At 38.3% G+C, this 14,594-nt stretch overlaps 1 protein-coding gene across 1 annotated transcript in view; it reads left to right on the forward strand.

Annotated features, from left to right (window-relative positions):
* Positions 1-14,594, forward strand: part of LOC127617452 (neuroendocrine convertase 2-like) — a 92,874-nt gene that overhangs the window by 70,669 nt on the left and 7,611 nt on the right. The window contains exon 11 of the mRNA XM_052089424.1: positions 10,264-10,491. Within this exon, the coding sequence (XP_051945384.1) occupies positions 10,264-10,491 (228 nt within the window). The remainder of the gene's footprint in view (positions 1-10,263; positions 10,492-14,594) is intronic.

Consider the following 14,594-nt stretch of genomic DNA (forward strand, 5'->3'; position numbering starts at 1 on the left):
AGCACCCTGATGGTGGAAACTGGGTATTAACGATTCTCAGACCATGATTGCTCAGGGAGAGGCTCTTCAAATCGACATACATTCCATGACGATGATTAATGAAACTGGCATAATCGCATTATGATGTCGAAAAGACATTAATAATTTTCTTGTAGTTCTAGCCAACTACCCTGTCTTCCAAAGAATGCTAGGAAACAAATCATTTTTGGCCTGCGTCTGGTACTTCAGGCTCATTAGAAGGGTGTGAAGCTCAAGTTTCGATTCACTGGGTTGGCTCTCATCTCTCTGCCTCTCATTTGTAGTTATTGAAAGCCTTACACACTTAAAGGGTTAGTTCACCCAAAAATTAAAATGATTCCCTAATTTACTCACCCTCAAGCCATCCTAGGTGTATATGACTTTCTTATTTCAGCCAAACACAATTGGAGTTATATTAAAAATATCCTGGATCTTCCAAGCTTTATAATGGGAGTGAATGGTACCTTAGATTCTGAAGCCCAAAAAAGCACATCACTCCATCAGAAAAGTAATTAATATGGCTCAAGGTGGCTAACCCTTTAAGGCTAGTGTCAAAATGTAACTTTATTCCTTGGAATTATTTTTTTTTTTATGTGGGCATAATACAGATGCAGCCTTTTAGAATGCGCAAAGGGAAACATTAGGTGGTGCAGGAGAAACATGATCAGCAGCGGTCAGTTGTGTTTTTATTCTTTGAACAAACACAAAACTAATGGTTTACTGAGTGAGTTCATTTCTTAAATGGAACCATTTAATCTCACCAAAAGCCACAGCAAGTGATATTGATCAGTAATGGCAATAAACTGTACTATTGTTGACTTTTTATCACTGACTAGAAGTAGTATAATAGTAGAACTATTCATGCTTTAGTTAATCAGTATTTTTGGTGTGCACATTCTGATTATTAATGCACAAATATGCACAATACAGAGCTCTCTGTTTTACTATGCTCCGGTTTATGAAGTTCAAAGGACATTCTAAAACACTTAACATGATTTAATGCAACTCGAAACAATGACCGGGAAGAAAATCAATTGTATCACACTGTCTTTGTTTCATGCACTATTTAGTGTCCAAAACAACATCATGATCCAGTGAGAAAAAAAAATATTTTTACAAAACGAATTTTCTCCCCCAAGGAAATCCATTAAAAGCTTTTTAGAACAGTGGTCGTGGAAAAAACTTTTTGCACCTTATCACTATTTACATTGCGATTTGTGTTTAGAAAATTGGCTTGTCAGTTTGTCAAAGTATTTTGTGAAGCTTTTTTAATGTTTTTAACAATGACAACTCTTGGAAAGGTTTAGCATGTTGCTGTGGGGATGACATATTGATAAGCTATTGCTCTTGGAGGTCTAGATCTGCTACGCTGCTTCTGCAGAGCAAGTACGAATCTCACTACTGCTTGAAATACTGATACATATTGAGTTAAGAATGTGGACATGCTTCTGTAAAATTATAAAAATAATTGGGGAAACAATTCCCCAATGAAGCAGGGAAGCTGCACGAAATGCATAGCACATATAACACAAACACAACCCCCAACCAAGCAGATCTATCGCCAAAACTTGTGCAATGCCATATGCGCTGAGTTTGCTAGGTGTGCCTTGGCCACCGGCCAATGTTAATTAACAACATTTCTATGTGTGCCTGGGCCTACTTGGCCAAATGGCATAATGCTAATGAATTAATCTCTATGTGTACCTCAGCCTGCATAGCCGAATGTTTAATAATGGCTGAAATGGCTAATGACCTAACTCATAATGTGTATCTGGATCAGGAAAGCCCAGAGCTTATTTAGCTAGTGACTCATCTTAGCTATGTATGGATTTATTTAGACTAATAGATTAAGATAGAGATGTGTGCCAACCAGATTTGGCTATGGCTTACCTTGTTAAAGACACGCTGCATAAAGCTGATAGACAAAAGGCCCCAGCAACCCCCTGAGCAAATAGCGGTTTCAGAGTAAAACTGGCTTACCTGCAAAACAGCAAAATCTTCTGTAAATCTGCTTTAAAATGAAATGTGTTGTGAATAGCACTATACAAGTAAAATGGACTTGACTTACATCATTAGTTCAATCAATAGTTTATATTTGAATTATTTTTAATTCGATTACATCATTCACAATGCTTCATGGGATTATTGTTTAATCCCTCATGAAAGACATTAAGGACACGGTCTTGTACCTTTGCTTTTTGTCCAATTTTCAAAGTCTCTTTTGCCTGAAATCAAAGTTCGTACTGTTGTGATTCACCTCAGAGCTGGTTGGTTTGTTTCATGATTTAAAGTCTTTTATGAAGAATTTTATGAAATTGTTAAGCAGAAAATTAATGAGGAAAATACTTCTGCAACCAAGATTGCTAAAAAAAATTTGGCATTTAATTGCTCTACTTGATACTGGTGTATGACTGCTGAGTAAAATCAAAGAACCCAACGCAGGGATATTTCAATGCCAACCAGGATAGAAGCAGGTTCATTTCACAAGAAATCTTTGTAAAGTATGTTGGAGTTAATGGGGAAAGTCTTTGCTTTCTTGACACTTTTCAGTGGGATGTTATGGTGTTGGGACTGCTGTTAATAACTGTTGACACAGTCTGTCCTGTGTAAAGTCTTTGTGTTTGCTCAGTGCTGAATAATGATGTCACTGGAGAGCAGGCCTCTTTGTCCAGACAGAAATATTACTGTGGGTTTATTTGTGTATGTTTATGTATTTGACCAGTGCCCAAAATACCTCAGCTCCATAGTGATCCTAGCCTCTAATTTTGCAATATATAGTGTGACGAGTAGGAGGGCAAGAGATTTGCAGTTTGGGAGAGAGAGCGCCACATGCAGCTGCCGTGTGTGAGTGTGTTTATGTTTTGTGACCTTTTAGTATAATTAAAATATTACTTTGGCTGTTCAGCCGGTTCACGTCTCCTCCTTTCCCATCCTTAACCTTGTTGCATTGGTGCCGAAGTCACCAATGGTGACGAGTCCTCGCCACTGCCATCCAACCAAAGTAGCAACCACAGAAATTTGATGTGACACTACTGGCTGTCAAAAACATATTGAGCTACACATAACACATACATGTTAAACACTTGCTATTGTTTACTTCTACATTGCTTCATCATCAAAAAGTAAATATCAAATGTAAATCAAGCCAATAACTGAAATAACAGCAAAGTACACTGTGGTTCTGTTTGTCATGTGGTACATGACTAAATATGTTAAAAAAGCATTGAAATGCTAGTACATTTTTATATAGTGATAGGAAGAATCCACCTGGATAATGCGACAGCAGCCATAGTGTGCCCTCCATGGGAAATACAGCTGAGGAGAGACCTTCTCTCAAGCACAAGACATGATTTGGCATCCCCTGCCAGAGCTGTGGAACCTACATGTATGGCCCCTGAATGGAGCACATCGAACGAGCAAGAACTGGCTCAGTCAGTGATGAAAACCATTTTACAGGCTAGAGCACCATCCACAAGATGCTTCTATGCACTTAAATGGCACATGTTTGCAAATTGGTGCTCTTCAGGTGGTAAAAACCTGGTGAATTGCCCCATAGCTGAGATTTTGTCATTCCTTTAAGTGTCTTGATGCTGGTCATACCCCATCAACACTCAAGGTGTTTTAATGACTATCTCAGCATACCACACCCTGGAGGCTGGCTATTTGATAGGCAAACATAATCTAGTAATAAATTTCCATGGGGAATGAGGCGTTTGAACCCCCCATTCCCTGCTATGGTGCTGACTTGCGATTTTAATCTGGTGCTGAAAGCACTCACAAACTCCCCGTCAGTTTAGGCTGTCGGATCAGCTCTTCATTTGTAATGAGGACGCACAAAAGAAATGTCCGTTTCCAAACAAAGACTCTCACGTTGATGCGATCACGCTTGATTACGAATCACAGTGTGCTACATTAGTTTCCATCGGTCATCCGCCACTTGGGACTATTCATATACTATTCATCACACTTAAATATGAATTATAAGTCATCGGCCTCTGGTCTGTGACTCCTTATGTATATAACTATTTAATGTTATAACTCTGGGAGTGTAATGTCACATTGTGCACCGTGATGGGATATCGTTCCACATAGTGCTTACAGCAATGTTAAGTGAATTGAATCGAAAAGGGAATGTCTCCGGTTAACCTCAGTTCCCTGAGATGAAGGGAATGAGACATTGCGAAAGCTGCCCACGCTACTACTTCAGAGTTTTATAACACAAGTGACTCACTCTTGTTAGTTAAAAAGTAAGACGATTTTTGGAAGCAAGAAGTGGTATTGAGGTTGCATTTTTCCCAGTCACATATAATTTATACTGCACAGATTGTTAGGTTTAGTTTTGGGGTTTGGGGGTACAGTTTATAAAATATGCATTCCTCTTCACTGTATTACAACCTGTCCAGCTGAAAACAACTCACACCACAGCTCGCTTTTTGTGCCCCTCCGTGGACATTTCCCCAGAAAATAGAGCTCACACACGCCCAAGGCACCCAACAACAATTACCACTTTGTCCATTGGGGCAGTATTTCACACTTCAGAAAGCAGTAAGACAGATTGAAGTGTGAATAAAAGTCAACCTACTGTTTTTTCCAATTTCATCAGTCTGAGGAGGTGGGGGGTAATGTGAAGGATGCCTCAAGCATCAGTACAACACCTGGATGATCGCACCTGAAAGAACTTTCACAATGAAGGTGAAGGGCAATTTGAATGTGTAATGACAGCATTGGTATAATTTTTTGTAGAAATATATTCAATTAAAATTCAGATTACTGCTTTCTAGATTATGTGTGTCTATAATGTAGCCTGTAAATTAGCTATAACTGATAATATTGTGCTGCTGTGTAAGATTTAAGCAAAGTTAGTGATCTATATTATGGAACTGCAATATAATTAGCATTAGCTCACTATCTCTGCCTATATCAGCGCATTATGTGAGGTTAACAGTGTTATATGTAGCATCACATATTTGTGACAGTTAATAATTATGTGCCCAGCTGCGGAGTGCCCCATAGTAGTACAAAATATCTTAAATCTGAGTTTGTGCAGAGTTTCTGACACGGAGAGAGACAGACTCGCTATGCATTTCACAGAAACAGCTGCTCAAGCAGCCTTTTCAACCGCATGATAAGTTTATTTTCAGAGGTGTATAGTAACGCTCTACATTTACTTAGTTACATTTACTTGAGTACATTTTTGGAGAAAATTTACTTTTAGGAGTAGGTTTTATAGTGGGTACTTTTTACTCTTACTCAAGTAATAAAAATCACTTTTACTTCTTTACACTCTGTGAAACGGTAGAGTGAACGCTGGCGTATTTGTCTGTCGCTGCTCTCCAGGTTCTTTTCAATGTTTTTAGAAGCTTTTGTTTTAGTGGCCTTTTGTATGATCGACCACAGGAAATCGAGTTTTATGCTCTTTTATGGACAGTCTTATGGAATATTGACTTTTTGGTTTGAAATCTACACTATACCTCACATCTGACTGGATTACCTCAAAGGAAATAAACACCGCTGCACACACCGATGGGCTTCGCCGGGACTGCTAGGTGCAGTCTTAAATAAGCTGCTTGATTCCCTGTCCATTGTTGACGTCCAGTGGGTCTGGAGCACATGGACTTTGAATTTGGGTCGTGCTGGTGGATTCATTGAGGATGTTCTGCCTTCTTTTGCCCATCTTGGCCTGTTTCAGCTGAGAGCTCCTTACTTGTTTGCAAGTTCATGCAATCATCTTTCTTCCAATATTTATTATTCTAATCATCTCTGGATTTACGGAATTTGAATTCCTCAGCCAGCCTTTCAGGTGGAGTTTATAACTATTGTGCGGCTATTAGAATTGTGCGTCGCCCCCGGTATATCCTTCGAGTGTCACGCCTTTATCCCTGTAGATTACCGGCTGATTCCTCAGCCAACCACCACATACCAGCCATCTGATCTTCACGCCATCGCCCTCGACTGGTGAAAGTGATGTGAAGCGGGATGTCAATTTTGATAGTTTAATTTTGCTTTTATATCATTGGATTTTGTATTCATCTTTGAGACCTGGCTGAATCCTGGCAAACAAATGGCCCTGGGGGATCTAACACTGCCAAGCCATGACTTTTTAAATTCCCCATGGCCTTCAGGGCGAGGAGGGGGTGTTGCCACTGTTTTTAGAAACACTTTTAAATGCAGAATGCCACCTATGGACATGTATTCCAATTTAGAGGTTAAAATATTTTAATATTTTTGTATTTTCTCTCCTTTTCTCCCAAATATGGAATAACCAATTCCCAATGTGCTCTAAGTCCTTGTGGTGGCGTAGTGACTCGCCTCAATCCAGGTGGTGGAGGATGAATCTCATTTGCCTCTACATCTGAGACCATCAATCCGTGCATCTTATTACCTGGCATGTTGAGCGCATTACCATTGAGACAAAGGGCATGTTGAAGCTTCACACACAACTCACCAAATGCCCCACGAGAGCGAGAACCACACATTATAGCTACCACGAGGAGGTTACCCCATGTGACTCTACCCTCCCTAGCAACCAGGCCAATTTGGTTGCTTAGGAGACCTGGCTGGAGTCACACAGCATGCCCTGGAATCAAACTTGGGACTCCAGGTGTGGTAGGCAGCATCAATACTCGCTGAGCAACCCAGGTCACCTAGGTCCAAATATTAAAGACTGACTTCTTGGGTCCTGCTTTCTGTGCACTTGTGTACAGACCTCCCAGATTTAGTAAAGACTTCATCCAGCAATTTTCAGAATTTCTCTCTGGACTGGTCTCTCGTGGTGACAGACTCCTGATTCTTGGGGATTTTAATATTCATGGATGCTGTCCATCAAAGCCTCTGGTAAATGAATTTATCTCCCTTGCCGAGTCTTTAAATTTTGTATGACATGTCACTGGTCCTACTCACAATATGGGTCATACATTAGATCATGTGTTGTCTTATGGTCTTTCTGTATCCAACTTAGAGGTCTTAAATATTGGCATTTCTGACCATTATTCAATAATGTTTGAGTCTCTATCTACTTGTCCTCTGCCTACTTTTTCTCAGACCTTACATCACTCCCAGTCCATTCACTCATCTACTGCCAATCTTTTTTCAGAATTTGTTCTAACTCATTTCACAGATGATGTCTTAGCTGGACTCGACACTGAATCATATGTTGCAGCTTTTAATAAATCTTGTACTTGTTAATGTCGTTCCTCTCAAGCCAAGGAGAGTTAAGGGTGTTTCACAGCCTTGGTTAAATGACGTCATCTGCACTCTCAGACAAGAATGCAGAAAAGCTGAGCACAATTGGAAAAGAGACAAGCTTCAGGTGTCTTCTGACATTTTAAATGAGTGTTTAACTAACTATCAAAGAGCTGTAAAGGAAGCGAAAGCTACGTTTTTATCTATATTCATCTATGATAATGCAAATCGACCAAAAGTATAGTTCAAAACAAAAGATTCTGCTTTAAACTATACTAGAAATGCTTTTCTGGATGCCAACCAAGAGACCTGTGAAACATTTTTAAACTTCTTTAATCACAAAATTGAGCAGATTAAAGTTGTGATTGCACCTGCACAATTTGATCAACCATTAATTCCCTGTCCAGCTCCCTAACTCACTTTGAACTAGTTAGGTCAGCACAGTTAGCAGATGTAGTCTCCGGGATGAAGTGTTCCAGTTAAAAGCTAGGTATACTTTCTCCTCGCCTTTTTAAAAACGTTTTCATGACTATAAGTTCCAGTTTGACAGCTATAATTACCAGCTCATTAGCAAGTGGAGTTGTTCCAAGTAGTTTTAAACATGCAATTCTACATCCTTGATTAAAAAATATTTTTGGATCCGGCAATACACAACAATTACAGACCAATCTCCATAGTACTTTTTATTTCCAAGATTTTTTTAGAGAGTTATTTATTTGCATTCTTATCTAAATAAATTTACAATTTTAGATTTCAGTCTGGTTTCAGACACTTGCACAGCACTGACTTTGCATAGTTGAAGGTCACTAATGATATTTTACTCTCCATGGATTCAGGTTCACCTGTCATCTTAGTTTTTATTAGATCTCAGTGCTGCGTTCGAAACTATTGACCATAATTTTCTTATCAATTGTCTAGAATGTATGGTTGGTATCCAGGGTATGGCCTTCCAGTTGTTTTCCTTCAATCTAAAAGAAAGGACCTTCTCTGTAAATGTAGGTAATGTTTCTTCTACGTTGGGTCAATTACAGTGTGGTGTCCCTCAAGGGTCAATTTTAGGACCCTTGTTATTTTCCCTGTATATGCTTCCTCTGAGCTCTATTTTTCAGAAGTGCAGCATATCTTATCACTGTTATGCTGACAATTCTCAATTTAATTCCCAGTGAGTGTAGACAAGAATTGTTCATCTGGGAATGCCCTAAATTGCTTCAAAGATATTAAACAATGGCTGGCAAACAATTTCTTACAATTAAATGAAAGCAAAACCGAAGTTCTGATTTTAGGTTCGTCCATGTCCTCCTTACCTGGCCTGGTTGCCCAGTTAGGTCCTCTGTCGTCAAATGTACAAGATCATGTGAGGAATCTTGGAGTGATTTTAGACTCCTCGTTATGTTTCAATAAGCAGATCAGTGCTGTTGTCAAGGGCAGCATTTTCCACCTGAGATCTATCACTAAAATAAAACATGTTCTTTCCCATAAAGACTTGGAAATTGTGATCCACTCATCTTATCACATCAAGTTTAGACTATTGTAACTCATTTTACATTGGTCTGCCCCAATCGGCTTTATCCCGCCTACAGCTAGTTCAAAACGTGGCAGCTTTTTAACAGGGTCAAGAAAGAGGGCTCACATTTTCTTTTGGTTTAGCATATCTAATTCAGGGTCAATTTTAAAATTCTGATTTTTGTCTACAAGGCAATATCTGGACTCGTGCCCCAATATATCAGCGACCTTCTCCTCCCTTACTCCCCCACCAGAGTGCTCAGGTCTTCTGATCAACTTTTATTGAGGGTTCCTTGTTGCCGCTATACATCTAAGGGTGACCTTGCCTTTTCTGTGATAGGTCCTAATCTATGGAATAGTCTCCCTTTCCATGTGAGGTCAGCTTCATCATTAGCCATCAAATATTCTTTCTATATTTTTATGGGTATAAAAGGAGCTGGCTTGCAACCACTCATTCAGGTTTTGTGCTGAGGAGCCGAGATATTTCAGGCTATTTCAGCAGGTAGTTCAGTGTTGTGGCAGGAGGGACACAAAGTCTCGTTGCCTCCATCAAGGAACAGTGGTTACGAAAGTAACCAGAATGTTCCCTATCTGTCACTCAATCGATGTTGTGTCACTACATCGACACAATGTCGAGTGAGTGACAGAAGGGGAACAATAATTAATTTGTGCATTGAGCATTGCTTATTGTGATTTTAAACAGCCAAAATAAGAGACGCACATCACCATTTCGGAAAAAGTCTCAGATAATGTATTTCTCAGGTCAGTTGGAGCGCTCATGGTATGTACATTGCACTGCCGAGCAACTGAACTGTAGTTTTATATAAAGTGAAGCTGTTTTTTCATTGACAACATGCTTAGCATTCATGTGAATTTGAATAATCAAACCTTTTGGTTTGCATTAATCAAATTGCTAATAATAGTAATTATAATAACAATAATAATAATATAATTATTATAAACAAATGATATGAAGTGGCTTTTATTTGTAAATCATATAATTGTTAATAAACAGGCATTACCACATGGTTATTGAAATACAAATCTGTTTATGTTGAATTTCATGCAAAAATAAATACAATGTGAAATATACTGTAACCGTGATGAATATAATAATAATAATAATAATAAAATACTCATACCACCCACCCCAAAAGTACAGTCCAAGCTTAATCATTTCTACACAGTCTGCTTAAGACTGTAGTCAGCATCTGCTCGCTGTACCACTCTGTGCAAATTGCTCTTCATCAAGATTAGAGGACTCCATAAGAATCCATATGGAACTGAAAGGGTTTTGTTGTTCTTGTGCTTTGTGTAGTTTTCAGGAAGTCATTGACTCAAGAGAGTACATTTATTTTAAATTGATATAACTATTAGGATTGTGAGCTTTAAATGAAGAGTGAATCATAAAAATGTATGACAAACATTATAATAACAGTTATCCGTTTTATAGTGACTTGCCATAGGCTTGACTCTATTTTTCCATTTTTTTTCCCCCCTGTGATTGTGTGTGTGTGTGTGTGTGTGTGTGTGTGTGTGTGTGTGTGTGTGTGTGTCCAGTCCAAACCTGACCTGGAGGGACCTGCAGCACTTGACTGTACTCACATCTAAGAGGAACAAACTGCATGATGAGGTGCACCAGTGGAGGAGGAATGGTGTGGGCCTGGAGTTTAACCATCTGTTTGGCTACGGCGTGTTAGATGCTGGAGGCATGGTCAAACTCTCCCGTGAGTGGAAGACTGTTCCAGAACGCTTTCACTGTGTGGCTGGAACCGTGCAGGAGATACAGTAAGTGCAGATAACAAACCTGAAGAGCAACCGATAAGACTAAGACCTTAGAGTCAACATGAAACTTCAGTCTGTGTGTGGCTTGAGACATGCAAAACTTGATGCTTTTGCTTTTTTGAAACAATTTTCATTGGCAGAGAGAAAATACACAAACCCACTGGCCAATTTTTGTCTGAAATGTGAGCTATTCTTATTTATTCAATTGATTGTAGAACTGTCATATGAAAGCAATACCGCTCTTAGAATACACAGTAATGCTAATGTGTTCACTCCTGCTCGTGTGATGTTGCAGATCCATCAGTAAGACTAGTAAACATTGTTTCAATTGGCTGATTGCTTTAATCCATCTACTGTGGGTTATTTCATTTGTTCACAAATTAATTTAGCTTTATTATGCATGACATTCTAAATGCGTGATAGCTGTAGCTTCATTGTGGAATTATTCTGGTCAGGTCTGACCCCTCCCGTGCACTGTGTGATGGCATATTGCATGTGTCAGTGCTCCCGATACTCAACACACACACACACTGGTACTTTCTGTCTCCCTGCCTCTCCTTCTCACATCTGCTATAATTAGTCCTCTCCCCATCACTGCTGGGCATAGCATGCTATGGCAACAGCCACAATTAAACAGAGCTCCACTTGTGAGGAGGAAGTGCATGCGTGTGTGTGCTTGTGTATGTGTCCCTTTGAAAACCCCATTCAATAAAGTGTCAACCCCTCATATCATACCTAACACAGGGTTCATGAGGGTTCTAGCCGAGGTATAAGGTGAGAATAGCAATTAAGACGTGAGTTTACTGTAATGAATAGAAGCATATAGAGCATTCGCTGTGAATTATCTGTACAAGCTAATTAATCATTCTGAGCATTTTCAAAACTAACCTGCAAAGAATGTGTGTCACATTAGCCAGAAAAATACATTTTAATTGATTTTACTGGAGATCCCAGAATGTGTTTTGTTCCTTGAACATTTCCTGTGCAGACTGCATTCCAAATGGGATAAATCACCATTTGGCACTTTGAAAAGAGAACAATCAAGATAGTCATTATGCTGTAACATCGCTTCAAACAGAATTTCAATAAAAATGACTTAAAAGGTGGGAGTGGTGGTGACGTAGTGGACTAAAGCACATCACTGTTAATCAGAAGGCCGCTGGTTCGATCCCCACAGCCACCACCATTGTGTCCTTGAGCAAGGCACTTAACTCCAGGTTGCTCCGGGGGGATTGTCCCTGTAATAAGGGCTCTGTAAGTCGCTGTAAAGACATTACAGAAATGAATATAAACACAAAGCGTACTGTAGCATCTATTTTTATTATATTTTATGTAGCTAGTTTATTGTTGCTAAATTATGACATATCATGAATAAGTTTATGTTTTTGATGAATATAAGTATAAATAAGTGTATTTATTGATCATTTATAACATGTAAGCAAGAAAGTAATGCATGCAAGTCACCCTTTTTTCATGTTGTTATAATTGCACATCAATTATTAATAATGCATTTGCACCTTAAATGCCTTTTTAGCAAGCCCGGATGGAAGAACTCCACAGAACTCAGCAGAATTTCAGCATCTGTCATTCACATGTTCTACTCATGCCCCACCCCTTCCATGTTTGTTTATTGTTTTGGCTAATTTTGGTCAATAAATCTTTCAGCTTTCCAAAAATGTATAGTACTCTCTGCTCCATTTACCACAATTTACTAACACTACTGTTTAACCTGTTGATACTCAATTCCCCCGCACACGGTGGTGACGTCACTCTGCTTACAATTCATATATAATTTACAGTCTCTAAATGTAATGAATGTTAGTAAATTATACATCTTTTCAAAGGTCTAAGGGTTCAACATTGATATCCGATCTCTGTTCCACGATAGCAATTCTCCAGAAACAGCAATTTTGTTATTTGTGCCAGGAGTGCAAATGAAAACATGCAATATCAATTGTCCATGACAAGCATTCATTGAAAAACCTCCAATAGCACTTTCTGTCCATAAAAGTGATAAATCTGAGAAATATTGATATATTATCCATTGTTTACATGAGATCTCGCCTGAAAGAATTGCCCTTCGTCATCGTTCTTCAACAAACTATGCAATCTGAGCAGCATTCATGTTGTAAAATTGTATATGATCTTATATATTCAAAATGAGCCCGTCTCCAAAGTCTATTTGAAAAAATACGGCATCATTTTATTCATAATAGCTGAGCAGTGCAGACTGATTTTGTGTCCTCTTGAGAGGCGGAGCCTTCATTTTACTCTGTAAGCTTCCAGCGATTTTACAGAGACAAACGTTTGCAGGAACCTCATTTTTTCATCTTCAAATTTGAAACGTAACTTCTTCAGACTTGTGGCTTTGAGAACATTGTATTTCTGGGTTGTCTTGGCACTTTTATTATTGATTTTTTAGATTATAAAAACATGTTCAGCACAAAATATTTCCATTACCATAAACTTCAGCTTCTCTAACTTTAAAAAATAACAACATATTTTAATTCTGAAAAATAAAGCCCAAAGTGTTTTCTTTCAAAAGATAGTTTAAGTTCAGGTATGTCATTTTCATGGTTTGTGTGTATCAACAGGTTAAGTATTTTCCGCATAATTCGGCAGATTTCTACGGTGGCCGACAGATATCAACGTGCTGCAACCTAAAGAAGACGCATGCAAATAGAAAAAAACGCATGCAAATAAAAAAACACCCACAAATTAAGAAAACATCTTCATCAGTTTCACAACACACGTGTGCTCCAAATACTCACAACACAACCAAATACAGAAACGCGCTGCAAAACTTCACAACACAACCAAATATAGAAACGCGCTGCAAGTAATACAGACCACAACGGAAATGTTTCCCGGCTGGGACGTGCTTATTGCACGTGAGCATCCCTATGCCCTACTTCCTTCGAAGGGCAGAAGGCAGAGCTCTTCAAGTGGGACTTTTGAGTGAGCATTGCACTAGTGTGCCATTTATGTAGCCGTTTGGAACGCACTTGATGAAGGGAGCAATGAAAGACAACTTCCAACGTAATTATTTTCACCTGGGATGTTCCCATGACAACGCAGCACGTTGTCCATCAGCTGAATAGCTGTTCTGAGGACAGATATATAATGCTGTTAACATAACGGTTGCAAATAAATTCATTTTTACTTTATAAAAAAACTGTTAAAATATGCGTTTTATATATCCGTTATATATCTGTGTGTCAGTGTCTCAACTTTAAAACATTGGACCCTACATTACCTACACCTTCTTATGAAACTTTTCTTTATGAAAATTTAAACATAACATGAAACAATTTGTATAGTGTAACTCAGAGCCATGGAGAGAATGGCTCTGGTGTAACTGATGTAAAGATTAATATCTTTCCTTCATGTTCTTCTTCTCTATCTTTTTTATTTATTTTAGTTTTCAGCTCATTGTTCTTTTCTCATTTCTGATGACATTGAACATATTGTTAATACATTTTGTATATTGTATACAAGTTGTATGTCATAAAAAATTAATCTCTGTATGTTTTGCGGAAAATAAAGTTAAAATAAATAAAATAAAATAAAGTAGAATTTTGAGCTGTAAGCAAAGAGTAGAAGAACTATAAAAAAGTATAATATTACAATATAATATTATAATATTATTTCTATATACAATATATTACAATATTATTTTAATATTATAGTTTATTTATAAAAACTAAAAAAATATAGGCTTTCACTTCTTGTCAATATCAGTTCTTTGCTGTAAGCACGTCCCAGCCGGGTTCGTCACTTATTTGGTTCCCCCGGAAACATTTCCGTTGTGGTCTGTGTTACTTGCAGCGCGTTTCTGTATTTGGTTGTGTTGTGAGTATTTGTAGTACACGTGTGCTGTGAAACTTATGAAGATGTTTTCTTAATTTGCTGGTGTTTTTTTCTATTTGCATGCGTTTTTTTCTTTTTGCATGCGTTTTTTTCTATTTGCATGCGTTTTTTTCTGTTTGCATGCGTTTTTTTCTTTTTGCATGCGTTTTTTTCTTTTTGCATGCGTTTTTTTCTATTTGCATGCGTTTTTTTCTATTTGCATGCGTCTTCTTTAGGTTGCAGCACGTTGAGCTCTC

The sequence above is a fragment of the Xyrauchen texanus genome, chromosome 24 (genome assembly GCF_025860055.1).
Source record: "Xyrauchen texanus isolate HMW12.3.18 chromosome 24, RBS_HiC_50CHRs, whole genome shotgun sequence".
Taxonomy (NCBI): Eukaryota; Metazoa; Chordata; class Actinopteri; order Cypriniformes; family Catostomidae; genus Xyrauchen; species Xyrauchen texanus.